The sequence below is a fragment of the Castanea sativa genome, chromosome 6 (assembly GCF_040712315.1).
Source record: "Castanea sativa cultivar Marrone di Chiusa Pesio chromosome 6, ASM4071231v1".
Taxonomy (NCBI): Eukaryota; Viridiplantae; Streptophyta; class Magnoliopsida; order Fagales; family Fagaceae; genus Castanea; species Castanea sativa.
In genome coordinates, this window is record NC_134018.1 from 43,668,928 (window position 1) to 43,687,217 (window position 18,290).

An 18,290-nucleotide genomic window follows, 5' to 3' on the forward strand; every position below is an offset into this window, starting at 1 on the left:
TGTGATAAGGCTAGTATATATAATTATGTTAACCTAAGCATATATTTTCTAGTTTCTAGTTCACTTGTAATCAAAATGAAAGAATATTTCATCATTTCTAAATAAAGAATTTATATTGGCTTTGCTATAAGCTATAATGTTGTTAAATTTGTTTGATCAATATATTAATTTTTGTTCTAATATTACTAAAATGTTTTTCTTATATATAATTTTATTAGTATACTTGTATTTGGATATTGATTTTTTTTAGCATACTCAATAATTTTTGTTAAGTGGTATAACTTGAATAGTTGAGTGTGAAGTTATATCTTGATCTTTTTTGCAGTTCTAGTATATAAATATACAATGCCTACATAGATGATGAACTGGAGGATGATGAGTAGAACGGTGGTTATAAGAACCCTAGAATGGGAATAATTAAATGTTCACTTCATCTTAATATTCATCTTGCTTTTGGATTTTATATTTTAGTTAACCGATTTCCATTTGATAACTTATTTTGAATTTTAAAATTGGAACTTGGAAAATATTTCCATATGTGTTGATAAATATTTTAGTATTTTGATTGTCAATTAAACATTTATCAAACTTTTTAGATATATTAGGTCAAAACTTAAATATAGTTGTTTCGTTAGTGACGTAGCGATATATGACATACAAATTACATCATATGATGCAGATCTTTATTTTTTTATAGATAAAATCACAATATGTGATTATTCAACATACAAAGTTATTATCAACGTATTTTTTTTAAAATATGAAAATATGTAAGATGTTACAATCCATAATCTGATCCTATAATTTACAATCCCACCTACCTCCCACGATCCTACGTAAGATCTTAATTTTGACAACCTTAATTGTTACTTTGAGGCTTGTATAACGCAACCTTGTTTGTTTGTTTGTGTTTTTTTTTTTTTTTTTGGAAGAACGCAGAAAAGGTTTACACGACATTAAAAATCATGGGTGTTGGGAGTAATATAACTTGTTGCACCATCCTTTAAAATATATAATAACTTTCAAATAAAATTTGTGATGTGCCTATACGTTATATCTTTGTATTAGAACCTTTCTCTCTCTTTTGTGTGTGCCAACGTGTGTTTGTTTCTGTGAAAATTATAAATAAATAAATAAAAAGGAATCATGGGTGTTTGCATGGAAGTTTCATTGGCAAACATGAAAATGTTTCATGTTTGCCTATGTTTTTTGCTGCATTATCGATATAGCCAAAATGCAATTTGCATGGATGTTTCACTAGCAAAAAGCATAAACAAACAAAAACTATTCTTTCACTAAAAGCCTAAAATTCCCTCGAGGCTATTTGCCCAAAGCAAATTTTACACTTTTGAGTTTGTTTTTAGGTTTACACAGATTTATAACCGAACGTGATTTAAAGTCAAATTTTTAAGTTATAAAACACATTGCGTAAAACAAACACCGCCGGCAAAAGCAAATTCCTGTTTCCTGTTTCGTGTTTCACTAGTCCGTACTGACACCAATTTGGCTCAAAAGGCAATTCCTGTTTCCCAATACCAGTTTATTTCTCAAGATATAGTGAGATAGAAATAAACTTGAGACCATTTGCAAATTTTACATTCCAAAAGCGTCATGCTAAGTACCATTTGAAACCACAGATTTTTTCATAAAAAAGAAGAGAGAGAGAGAGAGAGGGGGGGGGGGGGGGGGTTAAGTAGTAACGAAGGCAGTAAAAATTTACATTAACTATGATGAGCAAGACCTTCAAAACAATCTGAAGTGGAGTTATGAAAAAATGTATAGTCCCAAAAACCACTAATGATACTGAACCATACAGGTAACAGTGAGATTAAATGTTTGAATATTTGAGAATTTCACAGTTTTTCAAACCCCTTAATCAAGGGGCAACTACATCTACGCCAACACATGAAAATTATTTTCCTCCATATCAGAAAACATCATGCTTTCTGAACTTTCAGTCTAGCTTTCAAATTACAAAACAACAAATGCCGTCTATAAACTGCTTGTGGTTGAACAATTTCAAAATTTTGGAAAAACTTGAGTACCTGAAATGACATGCTTCCTGTGTCACCTCAATGTTGTCAACATCAAATATCACTACAAATTATAAAATTCTAAAAGCGAGGAGAGAAGCTAAATCGAAAGCCAGTCTTCCCCCGATCATGTTCATGTTGCTTGAGTAGGTAGTAATAGTTGGCCTGACAACAATGTTAACACTAATTAGTTTCAAAACCCAAGGTACGAGTCTCGCTAAACAGAGTTGGAGATAAGAAGTGCAGAAAGCGGGGGAACAAGAGAAGGAACTTATTTTCAGGAAACATTCAGAAACTCGTACAATAGTACACCATTCTATCAGATCCAATCAATAACATCCAAGTTACATTCAAAAAAGAAAATGGTTTATAACTATTACACAAATAATTCAAATTTCTCACAAAAAATCAATATCACAGCAGACGACAGATTTGAGGAGTGTTAGGAAAACCTTCAAGGGAGAATGATTTCCAATAGCTTTTTCTTTACACTCCCCATTAATCATTTAATTGGTAACATAAATAAAAACAAAGTGCACTTGTCATATATATATATATATATATATATATATATATATATATATATACATAAACACAGACTGCAGAGTCAGGGGAATGTTAGGAAGATGAAGATGAGCTTCAGGTCATGTTTTAGGAGATATTGCCATCTGTTAAATGCTAATTATTTCCCTAATTAAAACTGCTTTCAAAGAAATTTTAGATGGTCACCTCAGATATCAAAAGAGAAGTGTCACGTCAAAATTGTAGGATAAGCTTCACACTTTGCATCTTAATTCCCCAATAGAGATCATAAATCAATTCAATAAGAAATTGCTTTCAAAATACCATCAAATCTTGGGTGAACATTGCATCTAGGCAATACCATGGGCGAAAAAATATCAATCTAAGTGACATGCATCAAGAACACCCAGCACATCATATGATAATTTCCTTCCATATGAATGATACAATCATATGGAACAAACCAAATTAAAACTTTGAATGCTTCCTTTAATAAAAAATGAAACTCAGAATAGATAGCTGACCTCTAGACGGAAAATTTTTGTAGGGACAACAACCCCACCGCCAACTGAGATTCGGAATGACTCCAAGAACTTCTGAGGAGAGAAATTCCGGAACTCATTCTCTGTTAATTTAGAGAGGTTGCCAGCACCAGCAAAAACGTGTCCATGGACTCCAAGTTCTCTTAACCACTTAACTGGAAGATCAAAAGAAAGGTCTGCAAAAGCAGTGACGGCAAGATCTCCTCCAAGATAATCCCTTCCAGGACCATCAGAATTCTCTCTATTTTGCCTTCGTGGCTCTGAAGGTCCCAGTCCCCTTGTCTTAAATCCGTACATAGCCGTTGGGCCTGCCAAACTGCAAACTGGAGAAAAATCACCACCCAAGAAGAACCTTTCCGGCAAAGGTGAGGGCTTGTTCAAGAATCCTTGGCCCCATGGAAATAAAACACCACCAGAGATCCCAAAGTTGAGGGCAGCACGATAAAATCCAAAAGGGATAGCATAACGAAGATCAAACTCCTGTTAAAAGTAGAAAATTCCATAATCAATGAAAAATATAGGGAATATTGGGCATGAATTGAGTTCATTCAGCTTCTATGCTATAATACATAATGTCAAAACCCCCACCAAAAAAAATATATATATATATATATATATATTTCTGAATATAGATTATAAAACAATCAACTAATTAGGATCCCATATTGTGTGTGTGGCACACGCATGCATGTAAACATGACACACCAAAAAAACAAAGATAAACCGAAATACCTTCTTCTGAGAATCTGAGGAGGTAGGCACCAGGCACTACCTTTCTCCAATGTGGTATAAAGATTATGAAATTAGGAGTCTTAAACTGACAAACATAAGCTATTGTTGTCTATTACGTAGTGACACTTTCTTTTTTTTATAATGGCACCACGCACATAAATAGGTTGGCCCATTAGAGCAGAGGCAAAATTATCTCACGCATAAAAATATTTACTTCCCGATTTGGTCCACAGCTAATGAACTTAAAAATATGGTGCCACCACATTTTCTGCATTAAAACACACACATGCACATACTTCTTTCTATTTTCTCTATTTGTAATCCAATATTTTTATTGAAAGAGACATCAGGCTCAACAAACTTAAAAAACAGGAAAGTCCCAATGAAATACTAAAAGCTATTTAGCAGGATGTTGTCATTTGGATCACAACTTAAACTGATTCAATTTGGATTCATAGCACAGACTCAAAATCAGTCATCACACTTCATATGCAATTCAGTCACATAGGTATATCTATAACTTTTTAACAAAATAATAGGCTAGGTGGAGATTATTTAAGAATTACAAGGAAAACAAACAGGAAAACCACAAGATCATTTATAAACCTGGCGCAAAAATCGCAAGCTCCGGTGATCAGGTGCAAGGCCACCTATTTGAGTAGTAGAAACAAAAGCATGACCTTTAGTGGGCCTCATGGATGAATCCCTCCTGTCAATCTTAAATGTATACTTTAAAGATGAAAGCAAACTATGTCCCAGCTGCCTCCTCACTGCCCTGGACGACATTTGTGATGGATCTGTTAAGGTACGCCATCCAAGATTGTATGCCAAGTCATGGTACTTGGTGGATAATAGGTTAAGAGAAAAGCCCAAGGATCGCTCTTTGTAAGAAGAGAATTCTTGCCAATCTTGGGAAAGCAAAGATGCACGTGCCAGCACAGGAGTCGAAAGTCCTTTAACTCTCGGCAAAAACACACCAGCACTGACCTCTGATGTTTGGTTGGGACCATATGCCACAGAACCATCCCACAGATCACCATAACCAAACCAATTTTTATACTTGAGAGTACCTTCAGCAGTCCAAGATCTAGCCTACAAAAGCATTATACAATACCAAAAATCATATGAGATACAGTATACTCATTAATTCATGCACACTAAAAATCAAAAGACGTAGTACATAATTTATTGAGTCATTGACTAGCTTAAATTCGATACAGTAAGCAGCTTAAACATTGTAATATCAAATAAACCCTCCACTCAGTTAGTCTAGCATAAGACACAGGGTATTGAGGAGATGGCTCACACTCATCACCCCACATGACTTGTCACTGTAGATCAATTGCATATGCTTTTATATATATAAAAAATAATTGCATAAGGCTAAACTAAGAAGATCCATAAATAAAGCAAACCATGGCTCACACCCACACCATATTATACCAAAATTCGACCCTCCTTTCATCCACAATACTCCAGAAAATAGATCAATCAAGAGAATATAACACTTCCTAACGCCCTTCTACATTTCCAGCCCATAAGAGCTATTCAATACCTTATATCCAACACCCTCCCCCCCCCCCCCCCACCCTACCTCAAATGGCAAATCCTCTCCTTATAAGATTAAGGTGGAGGGTGAGGTCGTGGGTTCATCATCCACCAAGTGTGTGTGTAACTAACAACAAGCAAGACTCTTAGTCTCAAATTTTGGGGTCAGCTATGGATCCTAAAAAGACTAATCAAGGTCAGTCACACATGAATAATTTTCCCCTCATTTACACTTTGCCATCAGCCACTACATCACTTCATTTAACACTTTCCTCTCAATAAAACAACTACTCTCAGCCTGCAGGCCATAATATGACTTCATTTCTACGAAATCTACAGCAAAAAGTGCTTTCTAAACTTCTGTTCCCAAATAGCAGACATAAAAAGGCCTAAGGTACGCAATAATTCACATGGTTAAGTTCAAATTGTCCACAAAATTTGCAATAATATACTCAGTATAGCCACATAAATACCCAAATCAATTCATATGCCACTTTATACAAGTCTAAATTAACATTTTCAACTCATTAGGTAAAATGCAAATTCTCATTTCCATTTTCCTCTAATTTCTCAACAGCCAAGCACATTCATAAATTAATGGAAACCCTAACCAAACTACAAAACACCAAAAACCCTAAAAAGTAAAAACAAAACAAAACACAGCAAAGGTACTTTCTAACTTCTGTTCCCAAATTGCAGACATAAAAAGGTCTAAACTACGCAATAATTAGCCCCCAATTCTTCATAACTATGGTGTTAAATTCAAAATTTCCACGAAAATTGCAATTATATATTCAGTATATGTACCTAAATAACTAACTCAATTCACATGCCACTTTTTACCAGTCTAAATCAACATTTTCAACTCAATATGTAAAATGCGAATTCTCATTTCCGTTTTCCCCTAATTTCTCAACAGCCAAACACATTCATAATTTAAAAAAATAAAATAAAATAAAACGGAAACCCTAACCAAATTACAAACATCAAAAACACCGTACCGCGGGTTTCGAGTAAGCGCCGCACTCAGCGGTGAAAGGGCTACTGGTCTCGACGACCTCGACGATAACATTGGCGGTGTCAGGCAACTCCGGAGGGCCTTTGTCGAGCGTGATCTTCACGGAATCGAAAATCTCAAGCTGTTGAAGCCTCGCATTGGCTCTTCCGGCCGCATCGAGCAGCTCCTGCATCGTGGAGGCGTTCTTCAAGGCCTCGAGCTCGGCCTCGATGATCGAATCCTTCGTCTTAGTGTTCCCCTTGATGATCAGGTCATGGACTCGGAGATTGACTCGCTCTCTTTGCATTCGGCGGAACAGGTTCTCCATTCTCGACCTGTGCTCGCTGAGTTGGGACTCTCGGGATTTGTGCTGCTTATGCGGCGGTTCTGGTTCTTCTTCGTCTTCGTTTTCGTCTTCTTCAACGACGTCGTTTTCTTCGCGGTCTTCTTCGGCGGTTGTTTCTGAGTTTGGTGGAGTTTGGGATTGTTTCTCTTCGTCTGAGTTTGCCATTTTGCCGAGCGATTAGAGAGAGAGAGAGAGAGTTGGGAGCGGCGGTGGTGAATTGGTGAACAGAATGGGAGTGTGAGTTGGGAGGGGAGACTTGGAGAGTGCCTGCCTTGGACAATAAGAACGATGATTCCAAACCTGTTATTTCGGACCCGTTAAATTAATTTTACTCTTCTCTAAAAATAAAAAAAAAACTTGCTGGTCACACTTTTTTTTTTCTTCAATCTTCATAAAATATAAACAAGAAAAAAATATGCAAACTAATTGTTTTCTAATACATTTTAAGAAAGTCATTTATTAAAATATAATTTAACTTTCTTTTAAATGAGAAAATCATTTTAAAAAAATTATGATTGATTTTATACTAAGTTCACAGTCTTTTTCTTTTAAATATACAAAAATAAACATTTCAAAAATCATCTTCTGCTTTTGATCATAGACGTTATCTATAAAATGAATATTATATTGTTTATTTATTTAGTTACCGTCTAAAAAAAATAAAAATTACATCAATAATTATTTAGTTTAATAATCTCAAATTTAAGTTCGGATATTAAAGTTACATAATGGAAAGGTGTTAATTAGACATTCTATCTAACCTAAAGGTTAAATCTTCTAAGGGACGTGCTATGTGAATTATTCACAATGTCATTCAAATCCTCTCCATCTCATGCATCATTGAAAAATAAAGGTTGTGCTCATCATATGATCAAAATCATTTTTGCTTGTTAAGTTTGTATCATGTTCATAACTTCTCCTATATATGCATCCATCATATATTTCTTATCATCATATTGCATCTAATCAATAGGGTTTCATTCAAGAATATGTTAAAACATTAACCCTTATCATCAAAGGTTAACATGATTGTTGTTCACCAAGATTGTTTTTGCTTAATCCTTGTTTGATGCCATTTTAACAATTAAAAAATAAATAAACTAAGGTAGCATAAGAATTTAGTTGAACTTTAATGTACATCACATATTGACTAGTTTTGTCATATATATAAGACATTAAAGTGTGTTGCATTGTTAATAACTTTGTAGCTTAATTGATTGGCAAATCTTGGTAACTTCAACAAATACGCCCACGATTCAAGTCAAACATCTCCTATTGTAGCTGTTAAATTATCAAAAGGAAACAAAAAAAAAGTGTAGTTTATGTCAAAGCTTTCCCATTAAATTTATGGAATAGAATTTTAATGAAATTTTGGTTGGAAAATAATTTGTTTAAATGATGTCAATTAACAAATGTGTAATTAGGGTTTAAGGATATCCATGGGTTGATCAGACTTGAGTTTGGTGTTAAATTGATGATTAACCCAGGCGCGGCTTGATGCATTTGGAGGCCTAAGACAAAAATTAATTATCTTGTATTAGATGCAAAATTACTACTAATTAATATGAACCACGTAGAATTTTTTCTTTTTCTTTTTTAGAAATTTTATAAATAGAAAAAGTTTGACAAAATTTTTCATACTTGTTGATGTGGCAGATTGATAGTGGTAAGTAAAAAAGTGGTTTAAGTGATAAACTTAAATGAGAACTAGTAAAAGTTTGCTAACTCAACTCTTATTATTTTTTTTAGAATGCAATATTCACAATATTTTTTATAATAAATTCTAGGTTTTAAGTTGCTTTTTGTTTTCTATTTGAAAATATCACTATAATTATTTTTTTGCCATCAATAACAATCTACTACTTAACATTAGTTGTTAAAGTGTTGTGAAAAATATATATGGACGTTGCATTTTTCTTTCTTTTTTATTTGTTTTTCATCTGGTAAAAAATTATTATTTTATTTATTTATTATAAATAACCCTGTCGGTTAAAATTTGGGGGCCTTTTTTTTTTTTGCTTGGGGCTTTAGGCGATCGCATTTTTTGCTCTAGCATTCAGCCGGCTCTGGACTAACCCAATCACAATGGACTTGGGAATGCCCAATTTGCTGCTAATTGTGGTGATGTGAGTTGTCAATTGCCAAGGTTAGATTGTTTGATACAATAGTTTGCCTTATTAGTGTCGATGAGCTAAGATTTGGCGGCGTCAACCAAAACTAGTGGAAAGCTCACTAGATATGGTCATCAACATGATCTTTGTCGAACCCCATGCAATGTTTGAGTTGGAAAAGAGAGAGGTGAAAGAGTAATTAACAAAGACACAATGAAAGGAGGGCTAAGAACACAACTTGTAAGAAATTTTACTATGCTTTCAAATTGAAAACCCATCACTTAGCCTAATATGATCGCGTTTCGACAATACGTACCCATTGTTGACCAACCCAATGCTCATAATGAGCAATCTTTGGCATGGGTATCTTCAATTTGGGCGAATTTGTGGGGGTCCATGTGTGTGGGGTTGCATGATACCATCGTGTAACAAATTTCAGCCAAAATGATCATAGAAACCATGATTCTCAAATTATATACATCGTCGATCCTTCACCCAGCCACGTGTCTATACATAAACAAATAACATCAACTAATTACCTGTCTGAGTGATCCACAGAAGCCACCCCCAAATTCAAGCAAAACTCCCCTCTATTACCCGAACACAAATTCAAAATAGCCATTGGCTCCAAAGTCCAAAACCCCCCACCACCACTACCATCTTCAACTCTGCTCCAAAGCAAAGCCCAAAAAGCATGGCCAACAACAACACCGACCTCTTCACCTCCTTGATCTCAGACATCAAATCCTACTCTGGCAATGACCCTCTTCTCCCTTGGCTCCGGTATGCCTCTCTCTCTCTCTCTCTCTTTGTGGGTAGCTCTTTTAATGGTTTGAAAAAAGTAAGATTGTTTGGCATTTTGTGTATACAGAGGGATCAGAAAGATGAAGGATTCGCTGCCTTCGCAAGTTCTGAACGAGAAGCTGCCGCGGTTTTTGCAGAAGTGCGCGCAGACTTTCGAGTCTGATCGCCTTTACAAAAACGACTTACGATACCTCCGCGTTTGGTTACAGTTGGTATTTTACTAGTCCATCGCTGCTTTTTTTTTTTTTTTTTTTTTTTTTTTTTCTTCTTGATGATTTCGATTCTGGGTCGTTCGGTTTCTTAGAAGTTGTTTGGTTCCTGTGGAAATGAAGGGGAAAGATGTGAAAATCAAATTTGGATGCGCTTTGGATTGTTTTGGTAATCTAAATGTTGAAAATTTATTCATTTATTAGTGTGTAGATGGGTTTTTGTGGATGGTCTGAGAGCGTTTTTTTTTTAATTTTTTTTTTTTTACATTTTCTTATTGTTGATTTTGATGCTGGGTTATTCGGTTTCTGTTCAATTTCATAGCCGTTGTTTGGTTCCTGAGAGAAAATGAAGGAAAAGTTATGAACATCAAATTTGGAGTTTTAGTAAACAGAAGGGTTGTTTTGGACTAAGTTCACTAGCTTTTTATTATTATTATGATTCTCTTTTGATTTATCACATATCATCTTCATAGAAGCGAGGGAGTTGATAGGAGTTAATCGTGAATTGAAAAATGCCAATTTCATTGTCTGCATCATAATTCATAAGTAATTATTTATTTATTTATTTTGTGAGTAGGTGGAGTTTGCGGATGATCCAAGAGTGATTTTCATTATCTTATGGATGATTTTGATAATGGGTCATTTATTTTTTGTTCAATTTCATAGCCCATTGTTTGGTTACTGAGAAAATGAAGGAAAAAGATATGAAAATTAAAGTTGGAATCTTATGCTTTAAGTTGTTTTAGTCACCTAAATATTGCAAGTGTCTCGCTCTAACTAAACCAAAGAATTGTTATTTTTTTTTCCTCTGTGAGTAGATGGACTTTGTGGAGGATCCAAAAACGCTTCTGAGGACCATGGAGGTGAATCAAATTGGAAAAAAGAAGTCTTTGTTCTACCAAGCATATGCTCTTTACTATGAGAAGATCAAGAAATTTGAGGAGGCTGAGAAAATGTACCATTTGGGTGTGCAGAAGTATGTTCTCTACAATTTAAAACTTTTTCTATTTGGGTGTTTAAATGTCTCCAAGAAATGGAATCCTTCCACATTTGTTCATATGGATGATTAATTCCTTTATAATAGAGCTGCATTAAACAATTAACGACTTACTTAGACATAGTAACTGCTATGTTTAACAAAATGTTCTCATTTTAGATTCTGTGCATTGGATGTTTCTGCAGTATGTCCTTGCTATGCTCAATGCTCTATGTTACATATGCTACTATGTATAGTTCAGGGCTCTAAATGTTTTATGTGTTTTTTCTTTTGTGCTGGAATATTTCCCATATGTTTTGGACTATATGGTATAGGAAAATCCTCTAAGAGTATAAAGTAAATACGCGAGACTATGAATGCCAAATTTCAATTTAGCGGGCTTTCAACCAGTCATTAAAAAAAAAAAAAAGATGACATGTTTGTGGATGAATCTGTTTTGAAGTGTATCTCAATTCTCACAGACTTGGTTTGTGAGGGTAGCAATTACCATGTTTCAAAGTCTAGTGGATTCTTGTGCTGAAAAGTGAAATTTATGATTACTGAAATTGTGACCTTACCTTGTAATTGATTAATTCTTCTGCCGCTAGAATCTTTGGAGTTCGTACTTACTAGTTCCACTACATCATAGAACAGTAATTCAGTGAATAAAGCATTATCAAATATAGTTACTCCTCTTTGTTAACGCATTGAAAAAATAGCAACTAGTTCAATTGTTTGGATGATAAGATATGCTTTAAAAAAAAAAATCCTGTGAAGCTTGGAAAATAGTTTGTGTTCATGTTCAAATTGACTGTTAAGCAGCCTTGCAGAGCCTGCTGATGAGTTGCAGAAATCATATGAGCAGTTCCTTCACCGCATGGAGAGATACAAGAACAAGAGGATCCAGGTAGTGCTTTTTTAGCTTTTGTGTATTGGGCCTGTATCTATTGTTAAAGAGAATCTTTAGTTATCTAACTATGAGCAGATTTCCTGCAGCGCCAGGAAGTAAGAACTTCCAAGAGGCCATTGTCTGCCAGCAACATTCCTCCCAAAGGCAGTAAAACTGAATTAAACAAGGAAAATTGTAGAGAAAGCTGGCATGCCAGAGCTTTACCTGAAACACTCCCTGATGCTCAATTTCCTAAGGAGATTGTAGAGAAAAATCCTCTAAGTGTGAAGCCATTGATGGAATCTCACTGCACTAGGGCTTCAGAAAATTCTTGCAACATTAGAACAGGTCAAGATCTGTCCACAAATAAGGAATTTATTGGAAAGATTGGACCTGGAACTATCTCTAAGCAACAAGTAACTACTCAAAGGGAGACACTTTGCAGTGATGACATTGTTGTGGTGAAGTTTGTAGATACTGCCATTGTTGGAAAATCTGAGGCTGAAGATGCTTGCCATCATGGGCTGGTTGATCCTACTATAAATATGAAAGAGGCCATGAATGCCATTAATAGCATGTTTCGAGAACCTATAGAGACAGCAGTTGGTAGAAGATCACATAGAAGCAGACCAAAAGAGGATGGTTTGAACAATGGATTTCAAGTGTTCATTGATGAAAATTTGGGCAATAATCAAAAAGAAAAAGGTTCTTCAATCCTGCAGCATGGTGGGACTAAAACTTGCTCGTATCAACAAGAACCGTTTAAAATATATGTTGATGATGAAGGATGTAGTGAAATTGGAGAGAGAGATGAGAGTGAAAACCTTGAGCAGAGTGATGTTCAAAATTTGACAGAAGGTTCCCATGGAAATGCTTTTGTGTCTCCTAGCCCAAATGATGTTTCATCTGAAGGTTCTGATGATCAGGATGTGCAGAGCTCACCTCAAGCAAAGTTTAGAGAGGATACTGTTGTTTGTAGATTTGTTGGCTCAACTATTTCTGATGAGCCGGAAGTTGAAAATGTTTGCCACCATGGCTTAGTAGACCCCACAATCAACTTGAAGGAGGCTATGGATGATATAAATAACATGTTTGGGAAGCCAATTGAATTCGTTAGGACCAAGAGATCGAAATTGCAGGACAAGGTAGCAGATAGTAAAAGAGGTTTTGGTGGGTTTTCAATACTTCCTGATGATGACTTGGTACAGCAAGAAGTTCAGCTGAAGCCAAAATTATCGGGAACATCGAAAGGATGTGATCTGTTTGAGCCAACTGTGTTTACAAAGGAGGCGATGGATGACATAAATAAGTTGTTTGGAATGCCATTGGACTTTTAGGAACAATGTGCCTTTGTGCTACAGAAATTTTGGATTTGTTGTTAAAGGGGGAAAGATAATCAATTGAGCTTTGTTGTTTTTATATGGTCACAAGTGTTTCAAGCGTGAAATTTCCGTTGGTGGATTTCTTCTCCATAATGAGTTTTCTGAGTGTATTTATGCTATTCTATCTTCAAATTTAAGCTTGAGCTCATTTGTATCTGAATGATGTCACCTTTTCTATCCCTTGAGTTGTCTGCATACTACACTAGTATTTCTAATCAGTAGAGGCAATGGAAAATATCATTCTTAATTTAAAGCAGCATAAATAAACTTCATTGAATTCAATTAATTAGTACAAAGTACAAACCAACATATTCCTCTCCAATCTGATAAATCAACAATATAATGAAAAATGCAAAGATGAAAATTATAAGAAAGATTACTCAGGGGCGACGACAATTGTCATTAATCTTAGTTATGAGCTGTGAGAGGGCAATGAGCTGGACGGAAAGCCAAGGGACCTGCAGCATAGATCACAGCCTCATAGGTCTGTCCAACCAATCTCTTGTTTTCGTAACGAAGAGGAGCGCCATAGAGCCCATAGTTAACATTGGTGAGGAGGTTGCAATTTTCAACAGGAGATGAAACAAGTTTCACCTGGCACCCTTGGAGGGGATGGTCCAATAGAGAGTTACTCATCTTGAATCCATCAAGTTCTGCATAGAAGTAGCCATTTGGGTTTGTTACAAAAACCTTGTAGAAGCTGACTCTGTCTTTGTGGTCCTTGCAGATGACACTTACTTTAGCTGAAGGGATTGGTGTAGCCCCAGACAAAGACCATGTTCCTGTGTGCTCACAGCTCTGGCAGTAAACAATGCCTTCCACTACTACTTCAGTTTTCTTCTCTGTTGTTTTGTTTGATGGGACAGTTTTGTTTCCTGAGACAGTTTCATAAGCAGATATGGTAGGGAAGGCCAAAGAGAGGAGCAGAAGTGAGGAGACAAGAACAATAAGCTGGCTGCTTGCCATTTTCTTTGATGGGTATTATATTTTGTTGATAATACTTTGATGGGTATTATTGCTTGCTTAGAGAGATTGTTTTAGAGTTGTATTTATAGTTATAGCCTATGCAACTCGGAGAGTAGGAGGTGAATTTTCTTTTGAAAAACCTTGTACAGTTGTATGGACGTGCAGGCTACTACGGTGCGTGTCAACAACTTTGTTGATTTGTTCGAGATTGAGTTTTACGTGAAGGCCACCTTCTTTCTTTTTCTTAATGAGAAGTGAATTATATAGCTCTCTTTCATTGGCTGGGCTGTAAGGTCTGACTCGTTTATAGTTGGTATGAATGGCTGGACTAAATTGTACCAGACAGGTCCAATTGATTTCTGGGCTCAATTATTCAGGCCTATTCCATAAGATAGTCTTATTCATTGGGTCTGTATGGTGCGTATAATTAAACAAGTTTTCAATTTTTTTTAGAAATACATGTAGGTGAAAAAGTGTGTAAAAATACGTGTAATATTGTTTAAAAACTGAAAATATGTGTTTAAACTTGTGTACCAAACAGGGCCATAATATAGCCTGTTCACAAAAACGTTTACGTGAAATCTAGTTCATTGGTTAACAGACTTCTATAATGATTGTTCTTGGGGCCAACCTGGTTTATGAATTATGATGATTTAATATAAGCCTATTTCTGGTTATTTAATCTTATGTTATGTTAATTTAATAATTTTGTTGGACTATGTATACGAAGAAAGTTAATTATTAAAATAATATGAAGCATCCTTAGCTCTTAATGGATATATAACAAGTTTCCATGCATTTTCTATGCCTTATTTGGAGTTTAACATCTGTTTTGTTAGAATGGTTTTGATCATTTGATAAAGAATGGAAAATGATGAGTTAAAAAAAGCGAAGAAATTAAAAAGAAAGTTTGGTATGAAAGGTATGCGAATGGGAAATAAAAAAGAAGAAGAAGGAAAGATAGTGTGGAGTTATTTTCCACCTAGGCCCACAAATTTTGATCCAATTGAATATGGAGGAAAATGGAGAGGTAAGACATAGTTATTAGTTTTTCTCAACAAAAAAGAAGAAGAAGAAGAAGACAGTTATTGGTAGTATTTCATATTTCACGAGTAGATCACATACACTAGAGAGGCAAAAAGAGAATCAACATAAAACTCACACTTTGCGCTTTTCATCAATTTTTGATCATGTATGTTATAAAAATGGGGGAATTCGAACCTAAAGTTTGTTCCATAGGAGAAGTACCTACAATTTTGTGGTTGATGCAATATGTTATCATATGATACACATGTTAATAGTTACAATAATAAAGGAGAGAAATTTGAACCCAGATTCTTCTCATAAAAAAGAGTAGATAACACTTAAAAACTATAAGACTTTTGACAAATTAATAAGGTTGCTGTACATTTTCTCAACGATATAAATGAAAGTTTTTGTTTTGTTTTCATCTAAGAAACACAAGGAGAATATAGAAGACTACGAAAATATGAAAGAGAACTTATTATTGTATTTGTTGTCCTTTTTACAAAGCCATCTTTATATATAGTTATAGTGAGATGCAAGACTATAAAAACTAAGGAATCACATAATATGTTAGATATCGTAAATGAATAGTTACAAGTTAAGAAGGAATCATGATTAAATACATGCGTCTAGCTTTCATGATAGAATAAAACAAAACTTTGTACGATATATCTAAATAGTTATATACATAGTTTTTCATTTACTGTTTGCAAGAGTACACGAAATTTCTTACATGTTATATTATAATCCCTCTTTTCTGATATTGCTTTAAAACACATCCTCGACGATAAGCATTTGTTTCCATAACATTTTAAAAACTTTATTATTATTATTATTATTCGTCATCCTTCTCTAGTCTTTCCCATCCATTGTATATGTTAGAGATATATAAGACATATTAGCCCAATATAATAGGCTCAAACCCAAAATCATTGATTGGATTTTTGGTATCAAAGCCAAACTTCATTCTTGGCATCAAACAAACATCTCTACACAGCAAAGAAGTTTCTCACATGCACACTACCATCTGAAGTCACACATGTTTGTCTGCTGGATCTAGACTCCACAGCATCTCGCAACAACCATGGCTTAGTGCTGTGTCAATATCCAACAACCAAGCAAGCCGTGGCTTAACTTCTTAGAATTATGCACATCAAGCCTTCGCCTAACAAAACCAATCACACAGACGTGCCCCACGGCCTCCCGCGAGAAAAACCCAGAAGTCCGGTCTCCACTAAACGTTGCATGCGCCTCCACACGCTTACGCCGTTTCGACCAACTTCTCCACGTGTCGCTGCGGATTTCTCAGGTTCAGATCCTCCTATGGTTACACGCGCCGCCATGATGGCCTTGTTGCCCGCCGATCTACAAACCTGTAAAATCTGGAGGTCATTGGATATTACACGCACCTCCCTAGCTTCTGGCTCCTCCTCAACGCGTCGATGAACATCGCACGCTCCTGCCACACGCCAAAAACTGCCACTGATGTCATCTGACGTCACCAGATGACGTCATCACTCCACATCAGTATCCATGCAAGCACGTCCTCGTTAGCCCTAGTCCACGTCATTGTATGACGTCAGCGTCTCTGCTGTTTGGTACGTGACCCGATCTGGAAACCCGGAACCGACCCGGACCATAGGCCGTTGACTTTCACTGACTGTTGAGTTTGACCTTTTGGGTTTAACTTTTGCGTTGACCACTGACCAAAAGTCAAACCCAAAAAGTTAAAGTATTATAAAATGTTTCTCCTTCCGCATCTACTCTAACATATACAACATGGTATAACATATTGCACTACTAATAATAATAATAATAATAATAATAATAATGTATTTTAACAGTATAATTTCCATTTTTTCACTTTCCCTTCAAATAGAGACATTTTTTAAAGGATTTACACACACTCTTTGTGCGTTAGACAGCCGAGATTACCCCCAACTTTGCTTTATTGTGTTTACACTCCAAGAAATTAACAGAATAAAATACCTCATGTTCATGTATATAAATTCATGTATATAAATGATCAATACAATTTAATCAAACCAAGAAGATAAAACTCAAACTCAGCTGATTGAAAAAAGAATTAAACATATAAACGAAAAGTTATAGCAAAACCAAAAAAGAAAAAGAAAATATTTAATCAATATTGGTCAACTTGATTTTTTTTTTTTTTGTTTGTTGAGAATCTATTGGCCAAATTACAAATTTAATTTGAACTCCAAAGAAATGATTAGACATGAGTTGGTGGTGGACAATGGTCTGGACGGAATGCCAAGGGCCCAGCAGCATAGATCACAGCCTCGTAATTGCTTCCATACAATTTCTTGCCTTCAAAACGAAGTGGGGAGCCATAGAGTCCATAGTTGATATTTGTAAGAAGATTGCAATCTTTTAGAGGAGATGACACAGGCTTGACATGGCACGATTGGAGTGGATGTTCCACTAGACATTGGCTCATTGTGAAGCCTTCAAGTTGTGCATAGAAGTACCCATTCCCATCAGTTTCAAACACCTTGTAGTAGCTCACTTGGTCCTTGTAGTTCTTGCAAATGACACTGATATTGGTAGCTGGGATTGGCTTGGCCTCAGACAGAGACCATGAACCAGAGTGCTCACAGTGCTCGCAGTACACCATTCCTTCAACCACCACATCGATTTTCTTCTCTGGCTCAGCAGAAGTTATGGTGGGGAGGGTTAATTGGAAGAGCATGAGGGAAGAGAAGAGAATTAATAGCTGGGTGCTTGCCATTTTCTTGAAATGGTGATTGAATTTGAAGCTTATTGGTGACTAATTGGGAGGAAAAGTCTTGCGGGGTTATGAGATATTTGATTTGATGGAGTAGTATTTATATTTTTTTTTGGTTTCTGAAATGGTTGATTGCAGGTTATACTTGAAACGTGCTTTTCTTCTGATGAACGTGGGAGCTTCTAAGCTGCATGACAAAGATTTGCTTTGCTGTAAATTGTATATGTAGACGTGAAGGCCACCAGGTTTTGTTATTATTATTATTTTTTTTAAGGAAAAACAAATTGTACCTTTTCTCTTTTATCATGGATCAGAGAGAGGGGGCTTCAAAGTTTGTGGACCAAACCCATAATTAATAATTTCGAACTGGAGATTAACTAGGCTGAAGAGTTAGGTCAATCGTCCGTTCAACTATTAAATCTCAAATTACAAGGTGAATCTAAAAATTAAAAATTAAA

General features: G+C 35.5%; 4 protein-coding genes across 4 annotated transcripts; 1 reads left to right on the top strand and 3 right to left on the bottom strand.

Moving 5' to 3' along the window:
- Nucleotides 1–1,790: 1,790 nt before the first annotated feature.
- On the bottom strand, nt 1,791–7,036 carry LOC142641407 (uncharacterized). The gene is made up of 4 exons (XM_075815840.1): nt 6,379–7,036; nt 4,436–4,921; nt 3,080–3,577; nt 1,791–2,198 (listed from the first exon to the last, which is right to left on the bottom strand). The coding sequence occupies exons 1-4, from the start codon at nt 6,883–6,885 to the stop codon at nt 2,115–2,117; spliced, it is 1,575 nt and encodes a 524-aa protein (XP_075671955.1). The 5' UTR covers nt 6,886–7,036; the 3' UTR covers nt 1,791–2,114.
- Nucleotides 7,037–9,384: 2,348 nt separating this feature from the next.
- LOC142638581 (uncharacterized) lies at nt 9,385–13,338 on the top strand. The gene is made up of 5 exons (XM_075812617.1): nt 9,385–9,614; nt 9,703–9,847; nt 10,663–10,820; nt 11,643–11,727; nt 11,817–13,338. Exons 1-5 carry the CDS (start codon nt 9,526–9,528, stop codon nt 13,044–13,046), a joined length of 1,707 nt encoding a protein of 568 aa, XP_075668732.1. The 5' UTR covers nt 9,385–9,525; the 3' UTR covers nt 13,047–13,338.
- A 10-nt stretch (nt 13,339–13,348) lies between these two features.
- Nucleotides 13,349–14,171, bottom strand: LOC142638582 (non-classical arabinogalactan protein 30). The gene has a single exon (XM_075812618.1). It carries the CDS (start codon nt 14,055–14,057, stop codon nt 13,500–13,502), a length of 558 nt encoding a protein of 185 aa, XP_075668733.1. The 5' UTR covers nt 14,058–14,171; the 3' UTR covers nt 13,349–13,499.
- A 3,145-nt stretch (nt 14,172–17,316) lies between these two features.
- Nucleotides 17,317–17,835, bottom strand: LOC142640009 (non-classical arabinogalactan protein 30-like). The gene has a single exon (XM_075814124.1). It carries the CDS (start codon nt 17,833–17,835, stop codon nt 17,317–17,319), a length of 519 nt encoding a protein of 172 aa, XP_075670239.1.
- Between the last annotated feature and the right edge of the window lie 455 nt (nt 17,836–18,290).

Coding starts and splice junctions, on each gene's coding strand:
- LOC142641407 (XM_075815840.1), bottom strand. CDS start 6,885: ATGGCAAACTCAGACGAAGAGAAACAATCCCAAACTCCACCAAACTCA. Junction 4,922..6,378: donor GCGCTTACTCGAAACCCGCG/GTACGGTGTTTT, acceptor ATGCTTTTGTAG/GCTAGATCTTGGACTGCTGA. Junction 3,578..4,435: donor GCTTGCGATTTTTGCGCCAG/GTTTATAAATGA, acceptor TACTTTTAACAG/GAGTTTGATCTTCGTTATGC.
- LOC142638581 (XM_075812617.1), top strand. CDS start 9,526: ATGGCCAACAACAACACCGACCTCTTCACCTCCTTGATCTCAGACATC. Junction 9,615..9,702: donor CCTCTTCTCCCTTGGCTCCG/GTATGCCTCTCT, acceptor TTGTGTATACAG/AGGGATCAGAAAGATGAAGG. Junction 11,728..11,816: donor ACAAGAACAAGAGGATCCAG/GTAGTGCTTTTT, acceptor GATTTCCTGCAG/CGCCAGGAAGTAAGAACTTC.
- LOC142638582 (XM_075812618.1), bottom strand. CDS start 14,057: ATGGCAAGCAGCCAGCTTATTGTTCTTGTCTCCTCACTTCTGCTCCTC.
- LOC142640009 (XM_075814124.1), bottom strand. CDS start 17,835: ATGGCAAGCACCCAGCTATTAATTCTCTTCTCTTCCCTCATGCTCTTC.